The sequence below is a fragment of the Tinamus guttatus genome, unplaced genomic scaffold, assembly GCF_059628265.1.
Source record: "Tinamus guttatus ecotype Peru unplaced genomic scaffold, ASM5962826v1 Tinamus_guttatus_pri_ptg000067l, whole genome shotgun sequence".
Lineage (NCBI taxonomy): Eukaryota > Metazoa > Chordata > Aves > Tinamiformes > Tinamidae > Tinamus > Tinamus guttatus.
Window position 1 is genome coordinate 1896240 of NW_028288601.1, and position 18018 is coordinate 1914257.

At 38.1% G+C, this 18018-nt stretch overlaps 1 protein-coding gene across 2 annotated transcripts in view; it reads left to right on the plus strand.

Moving 5' to 3' along the window:
- Window positions 1–18018, plus strand: part of PALS2 (protein associated with LIN7 2, MAGUK p55 family member) — a 43869-nt gene that overhangs the window by 11254 nt on the left and 14597 nt on the right. Inside the window, exon 2 of one of the 2 annotated variants that reach the window (XM_088519697.1) lies at window positions 15892–16013. In XM_088519697.1, coding sequence (XP_088375823.1) covers window positions 15897–16013 — 117 coding nt within the window. In that variant the 5' untranslated portion in view covers window positions 15892–15896. Of the gene's footprint in view, window positions 1–15866; window positions 16014–18018 lie in introns of those variants that run through there. The other variant, XM_088519698.1, reaches the window with a different exon arrangement.

The following is an 18018-nucleotide window of genomic DNA, read 5'->3' on the forward strand; positions in this document are numbered from 1 at the left end:
GTCAGACTGCCCAGGATGCCACACAGATAGCTCATTAGTTGGCCTTTGCTCAGTTCTGCCTAATGGTGCATCCAGACGGAACAGCAGAAATAGATGTTTAGCCTCCAAGCTCCAGAGTACATATGTTTGCATGTTTAGCTGCCCTCCAGAAATCCATCTGCTGCTGTCTGCTCTGTTTCCTCTGATGCTTTCTTGCTGTGTGAGCCTTGGCTAAAATCTTGGTGTGGTTTTAGAGGCTCTCCTGGCCTCAAGGTGAGATTTTTATAAACACAGAAAGGGGTTTTGTGTTTTTCATCTAACCCCATCAGTTGGGGTGATGTGATGGGGTTAGATGAAAAACATCTTAATAGTTCTGATTTTGGCTGCGTGAGTCACAGAGTCCTGTAAACAAAACCACCGCACTGCTAACAGGTAGTTATCTGAAGCTGAATGAAAGATTGCTAATTTAGTAATAGAAATACTCTTTCAAGGTAGACTGAAAATATGTTATCTATGTGCTTACAAAGAGATCTTCAGCCTGTGGAAATCCTTAGATAATAAAGAAATAGTGATCAGTTTTAAATTGCTGTGATTAAAAAATGCTCCCTCTAAAGTTCCTTTACTTGGTTCAGGAGTTGGGACAGACTAGCAACTGTCTTGTGTTTCTCTCACTTCAGTCTTCCTAGAGGCACCTGGTAGCTAAGCGTATGGTATCGTTTGGCACTTCCAAGTTTACAGTAAGACCTGTTGACTTCTAAAACACCAGGAAAAATATTCTTGGCTTCTTGGTTCAGTCCTCCAATGCGTGTGAGAAGGACAAAGTCGGGATTTCTAAATTATCTTGTGTTAATGGTGAACAGGAAGTATTTCAGTTGACGAAATCAGCCTTGGGACCCAAGACTGCCATACAGGAAGAGGCTTGGTGCTGTAAAATATTTTCTTCTCCCCGTTGGAAATAAGATGACAAAATTAGTAAACCAGAGTTAGAGCTCTTTCATGTTTGCTTTGAAGTACTTCATCTTTTTACATTTCTTGGCAAAAGTCCAAGGTTCTTGCGCTTGATCCTTTCATCAGTTAGCTGGAGTGATAAAGAAGCAGTGTCCAAACATAGCCTTGTTTAGCAAAAAAAAAAAAAAAAGTTTGAAAATAAAAAAAATATTTTTTTCAACGCTACTTTCTTACTGCTTTTGAACAAGGAGTGTGTAGTCACTGGCAAAATGCTAGTTTGGGATGAGTGGAACCCAGAACTTCCCAGCCTTGCTATGAGTTGGGAGATACAAGAGCAGTTCCAATATCAAGAACTTGGCTTTCTGAGATGCTCTTTCTTCCTGGCATAAGATACCTTAATTGTCATGGGCAAAACATGTCTGTACTTTAGAAATAGTCCAGCAGCTGAGCTCAGGAGAAACATACCAACTTTTCTTACCCGAGTTGCACTGGGAAAGCAAGTCTTCTCTGAAGTCCTGACAGCTTCTTGCTGAGTGGAGAGCAAAGCTTTATCTAACTTCCATTCTCAAAACCAGCTCTGATGTGATCTTCTGATGCCCTGATCATTGAAACTGGCTGGAGGTGCCTCCTCTCTTCTTCCAAAGGATCTATTTCTTCAGCAAAATTGGGGTAAAGCGCAGCAGGCCTATGCTGCTTGTACAGAAGTGGGGAAACTGAGAGGAGTGAAACTTCTTGTCAGCAGTGCCTTGAATGCTGTCTCCTCAAATGATATCCAAAAAACACTCCGGTGCTTTTGAAGATGCTGAATGCATCATAAGCTCAGCTAACATTATCTAGAATTATTATACTTGGTTAGTTGTGAACAAAATGACAAACTTTTGTTGTGTGGTTTTTAGAGTGCATTGGCAGCTCTTGACTGAGGTAAGCAGATGGAGAGGCCAGAGAGTCATCAGGACTTTACGTATCAGACATCTTTTGAGATAAAATTTACACTTTTTAAGAAGATACCTAACACTTTCAAGAAGTACTGGTTTGTTTTATTTTTTTAATCAAACCACTTTAATGTGGTTTTGGAAGCATTTTGGGACCCTTAAGAAACAGCATGAGTGTATTTTTGGGTGAACAAAAATAAGTAGTGGGGAGAAGAATAGTTGGAAAGATTAAGTATAACTAAGAATGAACTTTATCAACCGTGTGGATTAATCAAGAATTATACTGCACAATATTTCACTTTGTGCTTAAAGAAATATATACAAATATCTCTTGTCAGTCTCTTGAGAGTATATGAATATAAATCTCACTGTAAGTCTTTCATTCAAGGAGTTCACTTTCCTCCTTGCTCTTTTCTTCCCCTGGCCTAATTTCCCCCAAAAACTTTAGCAGGTGCCTTAATTGTGAAGTCAGTTGTCTACCCACCTGTTTGCACCTGAACGTTTACTCTCAATGCATCATTTCAGTAACATGCTAGTAAAAAAGCAAGCTTCCTGCATGGCCACCTGCCTTTTAAGACACTTCTTTTGCTGTATCTAGTTTTTCTGACTTCAACATGACACGCTGCCTGTGTTCTTACCATTTTTTACCTTTTATTCAATAGATTTTTCGTATGATTTGCTATTAAATTTGCTTGGGACTTCTGTAGCTAAACTACAATTTTACTCATTCTTTAAAGGTGTTAGAACAGCTTTTTGGTCTCTATGGTAGGCTTCAAATTTTAGCTAAATGTTATAAATATTTATCTGTGTGTATATGATGGTTGATAAAACCTAGAAATGTTCCCATCGTCTGACTGCAAAAAACAACAACAACAACAACAAAAACCTCTAAATTTAATCTGATAGTAAAAGGATCTTGCATTTTTGCATTTAGTTAGTGATTAAACTCATTAAAATATCTCTTTTCTACCTATCTTTTCCTCTCCTCTTCCCCCCTCACCCTCCCCTCACCAAAAAAATACCAAAAACCTTCAAGAGATTAAAATCAGTTAGCTCTTTTATTAGGGACCTCTTTGAACATCTCTAAAGAAATATTGAGCCTCTAAGTTAGTTCAGCCCGCATTTTATTGTAGTTTTTATGTTAGTTGTTTTTATTTTTATGGCATTTACTTCCCTTCCTCAAAGATTCAAGGCCACTATAAGTTGCATTCGCATTGCTGTTAGCACTATAGATTTAATTAAAAAACTGTGTGAAGCAGGACTATCTCAGATGCAGTTGTAATGATGGTTCTGTGCTTCAGATCTGCAGCAGTTTTTCAGCCATCCTGTGCTGGCAACTGAACGATGCACTGTGCACTTCTCTGGCTTGCTGATAAAGAGTAAATGTTTCTTCTGGGGAGAGGGGTCTGGTATGAGGGTAATTCAGAGTATATTTCTCATTACACTGCGTATAATCTGTTCTTACTCTTATCCCTCCTTCTCCCAATACTTTGAGCCAATTAACAACAGGAGGAATTTCTGTATCAGGTGGCCAGAGTGGTGCTCGCAGTGGCATCTGGGGACTTGGCATTTTCCAGCCCAGAGCAGGATCATCTAAGCTGCCTGTTGTCCAGGATCTCCTGGATGTAGCTACATAGAGGAGGCTCCGCTGGAGATAACATAGTGCTTCCTAGTCTTGGATGCTCAGAAACTTGATGGCTGTGTTGCAGATTTTTACGATGATGATGATGATAGTTGAAGAAATTAAACGATAGGAGATTTCTCTTTTTTTATCTTCCCTGCTGTGCTGGACTCCTACTTCTGAAAAACTGAGTATGCTATTAAGTTTCTTCACCATTGAAAACTATTTCCTGTAGAAGTGCCCAAACTTCTCTGATTATGTGTTTTCATCCTGAACCAGTGTATGTGGATCAAGTAGGTCGAGGAGCTGTATGGAGCCAGGGCATGGATACACAGGTACTGCTGGATCGAACCAGACTGCATGTAACAGGCACACAAGGCCAGGGGATTATGGGGTCCATGTAGGCATGCCTTGGTGTACTCTGCTTAATCCTGTTCAGTATGTTAACAATTCAGTTAATAAACAGAGTTCACATTTTTGAGCAAGTCTAACATTTACATAATTACTTTAACTTCACAATGTAATTATAAGCTATAAAACAAAAGACCACTAAACTGTTTTATTCACTTTCAGCTATAGCTTAATCCTATGTCAAGCTGAGATGATGCATGCTTGATTGCATCTTTTCCTTTCATAGCACTTGATGTCCATTGTTCTGGACAAGGGGGTAGTAATTAATCTGAGAAATTAAGTTTTAAATACAGAGACTTGGCTCCTTTTTTGACCTGCTGCTGGCAGGAGCTCTTTTCACACCGATCACTCTGGTATTAAAAAGCAAGTGTTGATTCTTTCTGTGTAGAAGTTGGCTTGTCTGGGTCTGAGTGCTTATAATGAAAAGTAATGTGGTGTTTAAATCCTGACGTTGTGTTTAGAAAACCTTAAACTTTGCTGGCATTATTGTAGTTGAGAAAGTTTATTTCCTATTTCAGCAGCTTCAGTCGTTGAACATGAATTCCTTTTTACAGAAGCAAGTGTCATTGCTACCATGGCAAATCTCTGTAGAGAAATACTCTGTGCTACTTAGTGAATTTGATTTATAGATAGAATACTTTATTAATGGAAATAATAAAAAACCTTCCCAAGCAGCATACTGTGCTACTCTTATCGTAGGTGGTTCCCAAAGTGGGTATTGCAAAAAGAGTTTCAGCACCAAAAACTGATCCTTCTAAGGGATTTGTAGGTACAGGCTAATTCTACTGTGTAATCTGTCTATGAAGAGGCGTCAGGGTTAGGACAGTCTCCTGTTTTGTGTCTTTGGTGTCCATTGAACCTGTCTCCAGGAATAGCATAGTAGGAAACAGGAAAAATATGGCCAAAGATGATTAACTGAAAAACAACCAAACAAGTTGGTGTTCTTTTTGTAGAGTGGAATAAGCATTTTCTTAAAGTGCATTGTTACTTGGACTAAGTTTTGTTTTAAACCCTTCAGAGCGGTGAGGAGCAATATGGCCATTTGCGTTCAAAACTGGGTCTGCAGAGCTGATGACTAATCCGTCTTTGTTATTATATTTCATGTGCTGAATGACCCCCTCTGCTGAGATAGTATGTGTGTTCTCTATTGCCAGGAGCTGTGAATGTTATGAATGCTTTTGACCTTATAAGACCCAGAAATACTGGGTATCTCAGCATTAGAAAAAAGGCATCATTTCCGTCTCGTGTTCACTTGCAAGCTTGAGGGAAGCTTCATGTTAAAGTACTCTTCAGTCTGGAGAGCTAGTTCTTTCCAAAGAAAAAAAACTCATGAATTGCTTTGTTTTTATGTATCTCCTAGGTCCAATACTATTCTGGTAAAGAGGAATTTGTTGGCGAGTACAGTAAGTAGAAACTCCCATGGGAGAGAAGGACTGCTCTGAGAAGTCCTTTAGTGTGATGAGCCAGGCCCTTTAACTGCTGTGCTGAAGACTGTGGGCAAAGCAATTACTTTTCCAGGTCAAGATCCTGACTTCATCTAGCCTTGTAGAAAGACCAAAACATGGAATTACTTCTGTTGTAGTGGAATTCCAGTGAGTATGGAGAAGTGTCATGGTCCCTACTCCGCTATTGTACACAGGAGGACTCTCATAGGCTATTTTGAAGTTTTCTGTTTCTTTTGATGAGAAACAAATTCTAAGTGATTCTGGCTCCTGGTGCCAAAGCAGCTGTACCTAGAAACTTGCATAAGTTGAGAGATTTCACCATTGAGAACTAATGATTTTTTCTCAGTGAGGTTATCCTAATACCAGCATCTTCCTCCCCTCTCTCTCCCCTCTCTTCTCTGAAACACCCTAAGTGATAGGAAAAGAAAAGAACAAAAGGCTTTTGTCCAAACCAAGGGAGGCTTTGGCTTTTAATGTTTCACCATCCTCACAAAGACTTTAGGATTGAAAAGAATTAACCTGTAAAGAAAGACATGAATAAACTGCTTTTGAGAAGCAAGAGTTACAATCTGGAGTCTAGAAAGGGATATTCTTAAAAGTTCTTTGATTCTTTTTCCACTGTAGACTTCTTCAAGTTTTGTGTGCTCTTAAAAAAGATAAGCCCAGTCATGGCTTCCTCCTTATAAGAAAGCATCTTATAATTGAGGTCATGAAATGTAAGCAAAGGCTGCAGTATGAAATCTGTCCGCTATCAGATATTATAGTGATTTATCTTTCTAGGAAAAAGCTTAATCTGAAATTGTATTCTTTGCTCAAGTTTTGCAGTAGTGTGAACTCTTCAGGAAGAAAAGTCCAGATGTCTTTGCATTTGGCAAAATGTGTAGTGTTCTGGATAACCAAAGTATGAGCTTAATTGTCTCTTGCTATAGAGAAGGAATAAACTAAAATGACATAGCTGCTTTTCATTAAGAAAGTTGCTGAAGAGGAATATTAGGCTATTTTAATATCTGCTGATACAGGCTTGGTACAGCAGTAGCAGATTACATCTGGGTATGTAATGTGATTCTAACTTGTATTTTACTTTTGGTAGTAAGCTGTGCATACTTAAGTAACGCTTAAGTGAGCTGTGCATGTAAGCGCTTTGGACATAGGAAATGAAGCCATTAAGAGTTGCTGGAGCAAGGTGTTCCTTTTTATATGAAGCTGTCTGTTATATTTATGGGCACGACATATACTTTATTTCCTGTCATTTACAGAAGTCCATCCACTGCTCTCAATTGTCAGCTGTGTCACTTCTCAAAATAAGAGTTGCCTGGGAGGGTGAATAAGACTCACTGTCTGACTGGAAAACTTGCAGCTTCTTTGGTCACAAGTTATTAACTGGAAGCCTTTGTTAAATTTTAACTTTTTTGTTTGTTTTCCCCATTAATTAGTGTGATGGAATACATGATTGAAAGTTTAGATGTTCTTTGGCAAAACTTTAAACCAAAATTGTTATTCTAAGGAAATAGAGTAGAAAATTTCAGACTTGTCAGTATGTATCAGTGCAAAATATAATTTTGAAGGCAACAGTTTTCAGTTCCCTTTGTACTTTGCAGCTTTTGTATCTGTGTTCATCTTCTAAAACCAAAAGCTTTGTCATTCAATGTTTACAGCAGTAAGTTTCAAAATGACTTAAAAGTGAAGGTAGTTGGGCAACGCTCAAAGTGGTAATTTTCTTAGGAAATATGCAGTTCTTAATGCAAGCTGCTCCAATACCAAAAGAAATACATCTTCCCCAACTATTGTGCATTGATATTCTTAAATTGAAAATTTCTATCTTCAGTTAAATTGAATTTTTCTACTTTCAGTTAAGCATTTGTGATCCAGACTAACTCCTGATTGCGAAGTGTGGAGATGAAGCACGTGTCTAAGTGCAGTGGAACTTGCTCCCTGCAGTCTTACAACTCCCCTTACAACCTGGAGAGTGAAGGTAGCGTTTTCATTCCCTTTCCAAGGTTCTTGAGCATACACTTCAAGGGAGTAAAGCAAGGTAGCTATTGAGTATAATGGATAAGTAAATTGTGCATTAAAAGGAAATCTTTACCTACTGGTAAAGTGCTCCCCCCCCACCTCAATTAAGCAAGAAGTCTTTTAGGCAGGAGTACAGGTCATTTAAGCATGTAACATTTTTTGCCTCTCTATTAAAGTACAGAGGTTCTATGTAGTGTTTTCCAGCATTAAACACTTAGCAATGTCGTTTTGCAGATATATTTGGGAAAGCCATTTTCCATCTACTACGTCACTAACATTTTTTAGAATCTTTCAGATATGTTTTGGTAAATTTTCTTTGTCATTAAAGCTATAGTTTGTTGTTAGACTAAAAAAGAAGTACATCATAGCATAATTGAAATAATTACAGCTTTTATTTTCCTGATGCAAGTTGTTCTGAATTATGAACCTAATGGTAAGAACTTGCTTTTATAGGTTCGCTTTAAGTGAATGGTAGACTGTGCTTGCATAGAGGGGTGATTTTGGTGGAAAAGGGAGTGCTAGAGTTTAGGAATGAAAGACAGATAAAGCTTCTAGAAAATATATTTGGTGATGCTGTAAAGTTGAAAGCTGAGGTTATGGGCCAGAGATTTTCATTTAAATTTTGATTTTTACAGTCTCACTGCTGACTCTAAAATTTTTACTTGCAAGTTACTACGCAAAGGGTAACTCACTGAAGACTGTCAAGATAGCTGAAAACTTCTCGGTACTTGCCTTGCGTCCCCTTCCCTCCCCTCTTCCCAAAAGAAGAACCACTGTAAAGATAAAATATCTTTTTTTAAAAAAAAATTTAAATTATTATCACTTTCTTTTTTTGTTGAATAATGTGTTGAATTAATCTAAACTTCTTTTGAAGTGCATTAATTTAAATTGCGGTATAAAAAGCTATCTTGTGTTCCTGTTTTCTGCACATGAATTTATTGAGCAATTTTCAAGTGCTTTGTACAGCATCTGTAATAGGACCTCAAACAGAGGTGTTTAAGTGTCTGCATTAGTGCAAATCTGATTTGAGTGTTTTAAGTTGAAATGGAGAATCAAATGCCTCACAGTAATGAAAATCTGACATGGAGTACGTGTGTGCTGTAAATATATGTGTGCATTAAAGGGCAGAAGTGAAGTGTTTGGAGTGCCTGCTTCATAGGCAGTCAGGCTCAGGAAGTGCTGCATTCGGATGTTTTAATTTAAAAAGAAAAGAAACATTCTGCTGCTTTTATGAAGTAAGTCTGAAAATGCATTAATGCAGCGTTACTTGACTCAATATCCTGCTTCTGGTTTAAGGGCCAAAGATACCTTAATTGGGCTTCATTATGCGTTTTGAAAAAGTCTTATTAATGAGAGGACCAGCGACTCAGGCTAGTATGAAAAGAAAGGATTTCACTTGAGTTAGAATAGGCTAATAGTCCTGAGGCTTGAACCTGAGGGATAAGGGAGAAGGTTAAAGGAGTTAAACTCATGTTCATTAGTGTCATACTCTGTTCGAAGTAAGAGGATGGGCTCTCAAGCCAGTAAAGTAAAGGTATAACCTAGGGATAACCCAGGAGAAACCTACATCCAAATGATCTTGGGGGTGAGAGATTCCATGGGCTGACGCTTGGGGTCTGCTCTAGGCTTGTTTGGCTAGGCTTGCACACGAGAGATGCTGCTGGGAATTGTTTCCTTTGGGAAAACCGGTTGTCTAGAAGTTCTTGTTCTGTTTGTTACAACTGCCCACAGGGCCATCCATAAAACCACGGGCAGACTTGACCAGAGAGCTGTAAATCAGAACCTAATTTTTTAGTGGATGAAGTAGCAGGTTGTGATCATGCCAGTTTTTGTGTCAGTACTTGAATGTTAGTCGAATGAGCTGAGTTATATTTTGAAGGTGGAAATTTTTATAGCAAGTTGTTTTTTTAAAGAAAAATAATTTTGCGAAAACTGTTGGGAACTGTTCATATGAATCATGTTTAAAGGCTGAAGAGTTATTGAAGTAAAATAGGAGTAGCTTTAAATCTTACAAGTTAGCCCTTGAACTTGACAGTAAAGCAAATAGCAAAAGATTATTTAACAATATTATAAATAAGGTGTTTCCTTGGTAAAATACTGCCGTATAAGATACTGCTTGTGATTTTGAAGGAAACTGGAAAATAGTACAGAAGAACAGCACGGTGAGTAGAGAGCTATCTGTGCAGGAAGTTGTAAGAAGAGGTAGTGTTAAAAGCAGCAGTTGTATCGGGATGAAAGATGGGTCCTGGTGACATATCTTGTCTGAGAGATTGTGCTGAAGCAAAAAGGGATGAAAATTAAAGTGCCAAAAAGCTGATTTGAAGCGTGGTGTTTTAGCAGTGGGATAAAATATAAGTGTGCAATGTTTTGCACTTCAGGACAAGGACAATTTGGCTTGTAGTTTGGAATGTTTTTTTTTGTTTGTTTGTTTTATATTCTCAGTCAATTGCCTCGGCCACCAGTGTAGTGCAAACATGAGAAAAACAAAGTAGATCTCATGATCTATCTGGAGAAAGAAAAATATTAATGATATTGTGCAAGGTGCTTATAAGACCCACATCTCTGAGACCCACTGCGCTACACACAGTTCTGATTATCCATATTATAGAAAGGTGCAGTTTGGAAGGGGTGGAGAAGAGTTATGCCAGGCTTGCTTCTTTCCCGTCTCCTTGCCGTTTCAGAGGAGAATTTGCCTTGTTTAGCTCGGAGAATGAGAGCTGAGACATTGGTGCTTGTTAGCTCTAAATACATTTGTTTAATACCAAAAAGCAGGAATAATTGTTTTAACTGTGGTCACACTGACCATGATTAAGGAACTGCTTGTCTCAAGTGTTTGAAGGGTGGATTTTTCTCCTGATTTCTCAGTGATAGTCCATTGAATGAGAAGAGTGCTCAGGTGCTTTCAGAGGGAAGGATGCAAGCACGAGATGCAAACTACAGTGAAATCAGCATTTGTAGTGACCATATTTATCACCCATCCCCTGAGGTTTTAGAAGACTGGAAGGGTTTTGCCACCTGTAGAAGTGGACACAACACTGTTACTTTGCTATGCAGTGGAATAGCTGCTTTGCACATTAAAATACACCTTGTCTTCCTTGCGGGCGTACTCAAAGCACATCACAAAATAGCTCTGTTAGCGTTGCCCTGAGCAGGTGCATTTGCCCTGGCAGTAGAGTGCGTCACAGTTCTGTGAATTTTGTCTTTCTCTTTTGGAAATACGTCTCTATAACGCACCTAAATAAAAATGCACCTGCTTGAAGATGCAGCCCAACAACCTCGGAACCTCCTGTTTTGTTGCTGCTGGGCTGTCTGTGGTTAGAAGTGGGGCAGAACTTGCATTTCAGAATTCCACCCCTTACATTGAACTACTAGGACAGTAATCGCTGTGGCTGGAGACCAGGAATAGCAAGGAAGCAGGTGACAGTAGTGGAATTCTGCTTTCCATTTGGGAGAGTGTTTATTCTTTTCCACTCTAGTATAAATGCACCACCCACACAAGAATTGTATTTGATTTAAGAACTCTTCATTGATTTCTAGTTGCCTTTGGCATAAAGCCAGGACATTTGTGTGGTAATAAAGTTGCATGGATGGGTTCGTATGTTTGCAGCTTAGCTTTTCCACCAAGAAAAGAGGTACTTTAGCATTTTGTCTGCTGGTTACACGGTGTTCAGGCTTTTTCTCCCCTGCAACAGATAAATAGCTTTGACTACTGTGACAGAAATATAGAGATACAAAAAATTTGATTCATTTGCTCGGGTTAGTATCAGAGCTGAAAAATTAAGATGAAAAGAGAAAAGCAAACTTCAAAAATCCTTATTTACTTTGTTGTGTCTGTTATGCTGGTATTTTGTGTTTATGCTGATTTCTGAAGGTTCTTATAACAGCATTAACAGAAACCTTGTCAGTGTTTCATGTATTCTCAGTGTAAGAGTTTGTTGATACTAGCCAAAATGTTAACTTATTCATAGGTACTTCTTTTTTCAGATTTAGGCTCCAGTTAGTGTTTTATATAACTGGGGAGAAAAGTGGCCTGCATTGTGATAAAGTGTGCGCACACACACACACAGTTTTTAAATATAAATACGCATAGAAAAATAAACTGTTGTCTTATTTTAAGGCTGTGTGAATTATAAATCTTTCCTTTGTCTCTACTAGTCTCCAAACTTTATTTATATAACAAGAATTTATTCAAATTTTCTAGTCTTTTTGTCTGTACTTCATCCTTACCAGCAGTCTTTGAGGTATTTATTGTATTCCCCCCAGCTGGGTGAGTAGGTGGATATGTCACGTGTAAATAAATATGCATTCATTTAAAGTATATATACAGAATTTGCGTTTAATTCCCTGTTAGCATGTAAGCTTGGAGACTAGTACAATGACGTTGAGATAAAAAAGAAAAAAAACTCTGTGCAAGGTATTCAGTCTGGAAAGTTTTCATTTTCCCCTGTGACATATTTGTCTTCTGTCTACAAATCAGGAAAATTTGTTTAGATGTATGTCTTCTCTTTCCCCTACATAGAATTAATGTAGAGTAGAACCAGGCATTGAGAGAAAGAAGGAAATTGAATTGGATAAAAGAATCGCAGCTGAGGTCTCAGTAAAAACCTGTCTTTTCTCTTACAAGGAGTCCATCCTAGTAACTTTTACTTTTAGTTGACTTCAATTTACTGTGGAAATTTACGGTATGTAGACCAAACCTTCAAAGAGCACTTTTTGATTGTCTGAAACGCTCTGCTAGAATTACAAGGTGTTAGTCATTCTGACTAATAGACTCATCCGTTCAGAAACGGGATTTCTATATTCTTCTGCCTCAGGGTGTACAGCAACTGGCACAGAGCTCAGCTAAGGTGGCTCCCCCCATGTGTCTCCTCCTTTTTGATACAGGGTTCAAGTAAGAAACTTGTTGCTCTGGACATGGGGTGATGTGCGTAGTGGGGTTAAGTTGTTAAATGTACTGAACTCTGGCTGAGTCCTGCCGGAGCCTTCCCGTTTGCCATTCCCGTCCCTTCGGGGTCTGGAGGCTCAGCTGGAACTTGGCTCCGTGTCCGCTTGCTCCTAAGGCTCCCTTTCTCTCAATACCTCAACTCAACTGGGAGCCTGTTCTTGCTGCTCACTCCCTCCTGCTGGGTCTGGAGGCTGCTGCCTCTGTGCGTTTTATACATGTGTGTGTGTGTAGATATAAATAAAATGAACTTCCTTTTTATTGGAAAAACAAAGGATTCAACAGCAGGAACATCTCTGAGAACTTGTCTTATGCGGTTCTGCTGCTCACCAGGCTATATGCGTGTTCCCTGTACTGCTTGATTCCTGCATGCATGCAAGGTTTAGCATACAAATTCTACAGCTCATCTTTTTTTTCTCCTCTTATGTAAATACAGTTTAGCAAGCACTTTGGATTTGCAGATGCAGAGTACTACAGGGGCAAAGATAGGGAAAAGATGGAAGTTTGAAAAAGCAATTTTTGATAGGATATTTGGATTTGCTGACCTCTGAATGCCTTGGTTCTTGCTGGTAGGACCTTATATTTTAGCGTAAAACTTCCCCATATGAGTACTTTCGCCTTCAGCCTTCATTTGTGCTGCTGAAAGAAAGGGTACTTTCAAAAAGAGCTCAAGTTGTTTTCTCCTAGGAAGAAAAATATATAAAGCAGTTTTTAAGGTTGCTACTTAAAATATCAATATTGAAGCTGTGTGTAGAATTAAGCACTATGAAATGGAGGTTGAAAGGATATCTAGAGCTTCCATGATTGATCTTGTGCAGGTGACTACCTGTAGGCATAAAATATAAGCTCGACAAGAGGAAAAGACCAAACGTATTCGCTAAATCCAGCATCCTGGCTTGTTCAAGTTTACAGTTTTATATCAAGTTCTTAATAAATGTTTCTTATTCAGGTGTGTGCGTGTTTGTGGGTTTATTTTCTTTATTTTTCCTTCTCAGATTTACTGATCCCAACTCTATCTCTGAAATAGAGATTTAGTAGTTTAATTTCTGTTGCCAGCAATCTTCAACATAAACCTTTTTAGTGTGCTGAGAACAAAGATGCATTCTTGTCCTGTAAGTGTGTGTGGAGATTGATCATATACTAAAAAGCTACATGGTGTAAAAACTTGATCATAATGTTTCGAGTGTTACTAGCTGCTGAAAGATGCTCGTGATGTTTGGGGAAAAAATAGCACTTGGTTGTGTTCTAAACTTCAGCCCCATGGATGGGAAGCAAGGAAGAGTTACCCATAACACTGCTCTGTTATCTAGTTAGCACATGCTATAAAAAGCAAACACGGGCTCTTTGGCTGTTTTTAAAAACTTTCTCTGAAGCTCAGTGTTTGTGCTTTGCCTCTGGTAACTACAGTTGGTATTGAAGAGGATATGTGGCCGCATGCGTAGGACTGGGCTACTCGTTATCCCGAGAAGGTCGTTGGTCAGAGCCTGGTAGCTTTTGCTCTGAGAGTCAATGCACCCATAGGAACTTGTGTCTGAAAACATCTCTTTGGGTTTTGATTACTTAGGGTGTGAGTTTCTTGTGAATGTTGTGAGCTCCGTGTATTGATAGAGGCGTTTACTGTGTTCCAAGAAGGCTAAAATGCGTTTCAGCAGTTTCGATATAAAACTTGTGAAACCTTTAAATGAAACACCCATTTGAAAATGTCCTGTCTAGCTGCACAAATCCTGAAAGTCACTTCTGTGAAGCTTAAATGCTTATCCCAATTAGCTTCTCTTGGATGCTAAAGTTTTTATATAGGGATCTGTGTCTTTTAATTTGCTCATTCTCAACTATATAGAGTCCTGAAAGGGTCATATAGAAAATAGCTTATTGATATGGAGAGCCATAAGGAAGGTGTTGTTTAGGCACACCTTTGTCAGCATGAAGTGTTGTAGTGAGCGCTTAGGTTGAGGAGCACGGGGACTATGTGTGCGTTGACTTGGTGGCTTTGTGCCCCGTGAATTTGTGTGGTTGCTAACAGCACTTTGTCTATCAAAGAATAAAAATAATATTACTGTCAAACTTTAAAAGCCTGATATGTGTCATTTTCCCTCCTACTCATGGTTGCACACAGGATTCTTTTTTTAAAGTAAGAGCGAGTATGCTTAGTGAGAACATGATTTTATATATATATATATATACACACACATATATATATGCATATATACATATGTTTTAAGAGGCAGTCTTTTGACATGAAATACTCTAGGTAAAATGCAGCAAACTAGATGATTTAATTGTTAAAAAAAAAATGCACCTCCACTTGAGAGAGAAAAAGAACGTCAACAAAATAGTTTCTTGGAATAGAATTATCTGGGAAGGCTTGAAATTAGAAAGTAGGTGTCGAGAAATGCTCTCTGTTCTGTTACTTTGCTGCTTTTCATAATAGCTTTCATTATGAAGCAATAAAGAAAGTTCAGGGTAAATTCCTGTGTGGGAGAAGGGACATATAGGCCTTCTCATTCTCACGGTATCTGCTGCTGAGCAACATGCAGAACCCGCGTGCGTGCGCATAAAGCTCACAAGGAGTTTAAAAGAACAATAATCTATATTGTTCTCCCCGCCCCCCTGCTTTTTTTTTTTTTTTTTTTTTATAAGCAGCGTTTACTGCTCAGATGATTGTAACAAGATGAGAATGATCAGTTATGTATTGGAAAGCAGGAGAAAGGAAGGCCGTGTCCCATGAGGGACCTGGTGTCTGCTTTTCATGCCCAGGCTAAGTTGCCCCATGCCCATCTCTCCAAGCTCACCAGCAAAATCCCTTCTAGGGCGACTGTTCGTGCAACCAAATTTGCAAGAACTCTGTGAACACATTGAAGCTGCTGTCTAACATTAATCTATAAATGAGCCTGTTCACTAACATTAATCTGCATTTTGTGCAATTTGTGGTAATTAGGGGGGTTGTAGCAGACAGTTACACAAAATTCTAAGCTTGCAAATTACATCGCGGAATAGGACAATGGAATAGTAGAATCTCCCAACCTTTTCTTAGGCTCCCGGGTGCTGCAGGTGTCACTGTGAATTTGTAGATGGTAACTCAGACCTGGGGGCTTTAAAGAACTGGTGGGGATGGAATTGCCTTGGCAATATGCTTTTTGGTTGAAAAGACTTGCAGATACGTGTTCATTTGTAAAGACGACTGATATCTGCCTACACGAGCACTGTAAAATATGTAGTTGGTTGGTGTATGTATGGCAGCTGAAAACTTTCCCTGAAAGAGAGGGTGATGAATTAGATTTTGTTGTATTCATAAGTGTATTCATACACTTCATATATATAATTCCATGCTCATTTCTGTTTTTCTCAATCCTTAAGTAGCTGTGAATGTTAAAAGGAATGTGCTGGGCCTAGTTGATTGTGAAGATAAAGATTTGGATAGACTCATTGTTTTCTTCTTTCAAAAAAAGCCCTTATTTTACTCTGTTTACCTGCCCTCCATCGATGCAGTTGGCTGCTTTGCCTCTCTAATACATTGATGCGTTGCAGAGTCTTTTGCTGTTTATGCAAGGCTGTTTTGGTCAGTACTTACCTTATTGTTTTTTGGTTTTGTTTGTTTGCCAGCAGCCATGCAGCAAGTCCTGGATAACCTCACTGATCTACCAACATCAACAGGAGCCGAAGAAATCGACTTGATCTTCCTCAAAGGAATTATGGAAAACCCTATTGTAAGATCCCTTGCTAAGGTATTTTGGCTTACTGCTGTGATTAGACTTTGGGACAGTTATAACTCCTTAACTACTGAGCGAGTAAGGAATATGGATTGAGGTATAAAAATGGGCTTTTGTATTAGGTATGTCTTGTTAGCAGACCTGAAAGAATTCCTAAGCACAGATATGACAAATCTGGTATAATGTAATTTCTGTGCACTTTGTTTTATTGTTGTATGGAAGATTCTAGAAGAAAAATTAAAAATTCAGAGATTCTAGGAATATTGTTATAATATTATTTATTAAGAAAAAGTCAAAATATTTAAAATCTGAAGCAGTTGTTAATAATATAGCTTTGTGACTACTGTTGTGTGCAAGATCCATATGCCTTCCAACTTTTAGCATTTGTGCCAAAGCTGGAAAGTGAGAGCAATAACATACTCTTCCCTCATGACAAACAATCTTTTTGTCTTTTTTTTGTCTTTGACTCAGAATGACTTTTTGATCAACCCAATAAAATATTCTCGGCACTAAGTGCATGCCTTTTTCTGCATCTTGACCTTTAATTAGACGTGGGCTATCCTTAGTTGTGATTTTTCATTATCTAAATCTTTTATTCATGCATTTATAAATATGTAAAGTTTATGGATGCGAAAATTCTTCCTGTAATTAAACCTAGCTAAGCTTATCATATCATACAACAGTTCTTTCTTACTCTTAATTCATAGCTATAGCAAACAGCTCCTTACATGAGGAAAACTGTTCATTTAAATATAGCAATCTCTTTAATATGAACAGACATCTGAAAATAAGGCTAGCGGATCCTCTGGGTGGCCATGAAATATTCTGTAGCCACAACCTGCAGACGTGTGAAAGCTAAAAGATGGACGAACAGGGATTTTGCTGAGTGTAAAAGTCTGAAAAGGAAAACTTTTCATAAGAATTTATGTACTTCTATACAGCTATTAAGAAAACATTGGATAGAAGGGGAAAAAATGCATAGTGATAAAAACAATTGAAGTGTTTCAACTGTTAGATGACTGTTAAGAGTAAGATTTGTACTGGATATACAGGATTAAGTACTTTCTTACTGCTTTCTTGCTTAAAGTTTTTTTCCAGCTTCAGTATCTGCTGTATACTTCATCCTTTAATATTTACCACAAGCAAAATGTCCATTGCAAAGCATATTTTCTTTCTTATCTCTTGATGTTTTTATTTTTACAATGATGGGAAATTTAATGACTAGCAGATATCAAAAGAAAACAACAAAAACAAAAACCAACCAACCAAGCCCTGGTAATGGCAACACAGACTCTCAGCTATAAACTTGCTTTATCTGAGATGCTGAGTGATTTTAACTGTGTTCACATGACATGACCACGTCGATACTTTCTTTTGTAATTATTTCAGAATTAAATCCATGAACAATCCAGCCAGCAGAACTAAGTAAGGATAGCATCAAAAAGGCCACACATTTTGTGAAGTTTGTCAATATCAATTTCTCTCTAAAGGCGTATAAACATTCTTCCGTTAGCAGAGCTAGCTTTAACAGAATAGGCAATTCACTGAGATGCCTGGATTATTTGTGAAGATTCATTTCAGACCAAGCCAGAACTCTAAAAGCCTTTTCACTTTCTTTTATTAGTCAGCTATTAATGCTATTCATTATGTAAAGTATTGCAATAAGGGCAAAAAAAGAAACTTATGGAAATGTGCCATGAGTAATATAAGCTCGCTTTTCTTTCAGACCTTAAAAAGGCAAACAATAAGCATAGTTTTTCATGGTTTTTAGTTTAAAATAATATTTTGCAATGCAGTTTAACTTATCTTTTCAAGAAACATTTAAGGTGCTTTTTTTTTTTTTTCTTTCTATTCTAGAATGAAGCCATCAAGGTAGAAATTTCAGGTCTTTTTGAGGGAGAAACTTTGTGCGCATTTCTCTCTCTTCGTCTTTCCCTTTATCTGTGAACTTGTTTTCCAATTCTTGTGTGTTTCCAGGTGGGGATATTTAACAGGAAAGGAAAGTAACTAAAATTACTGT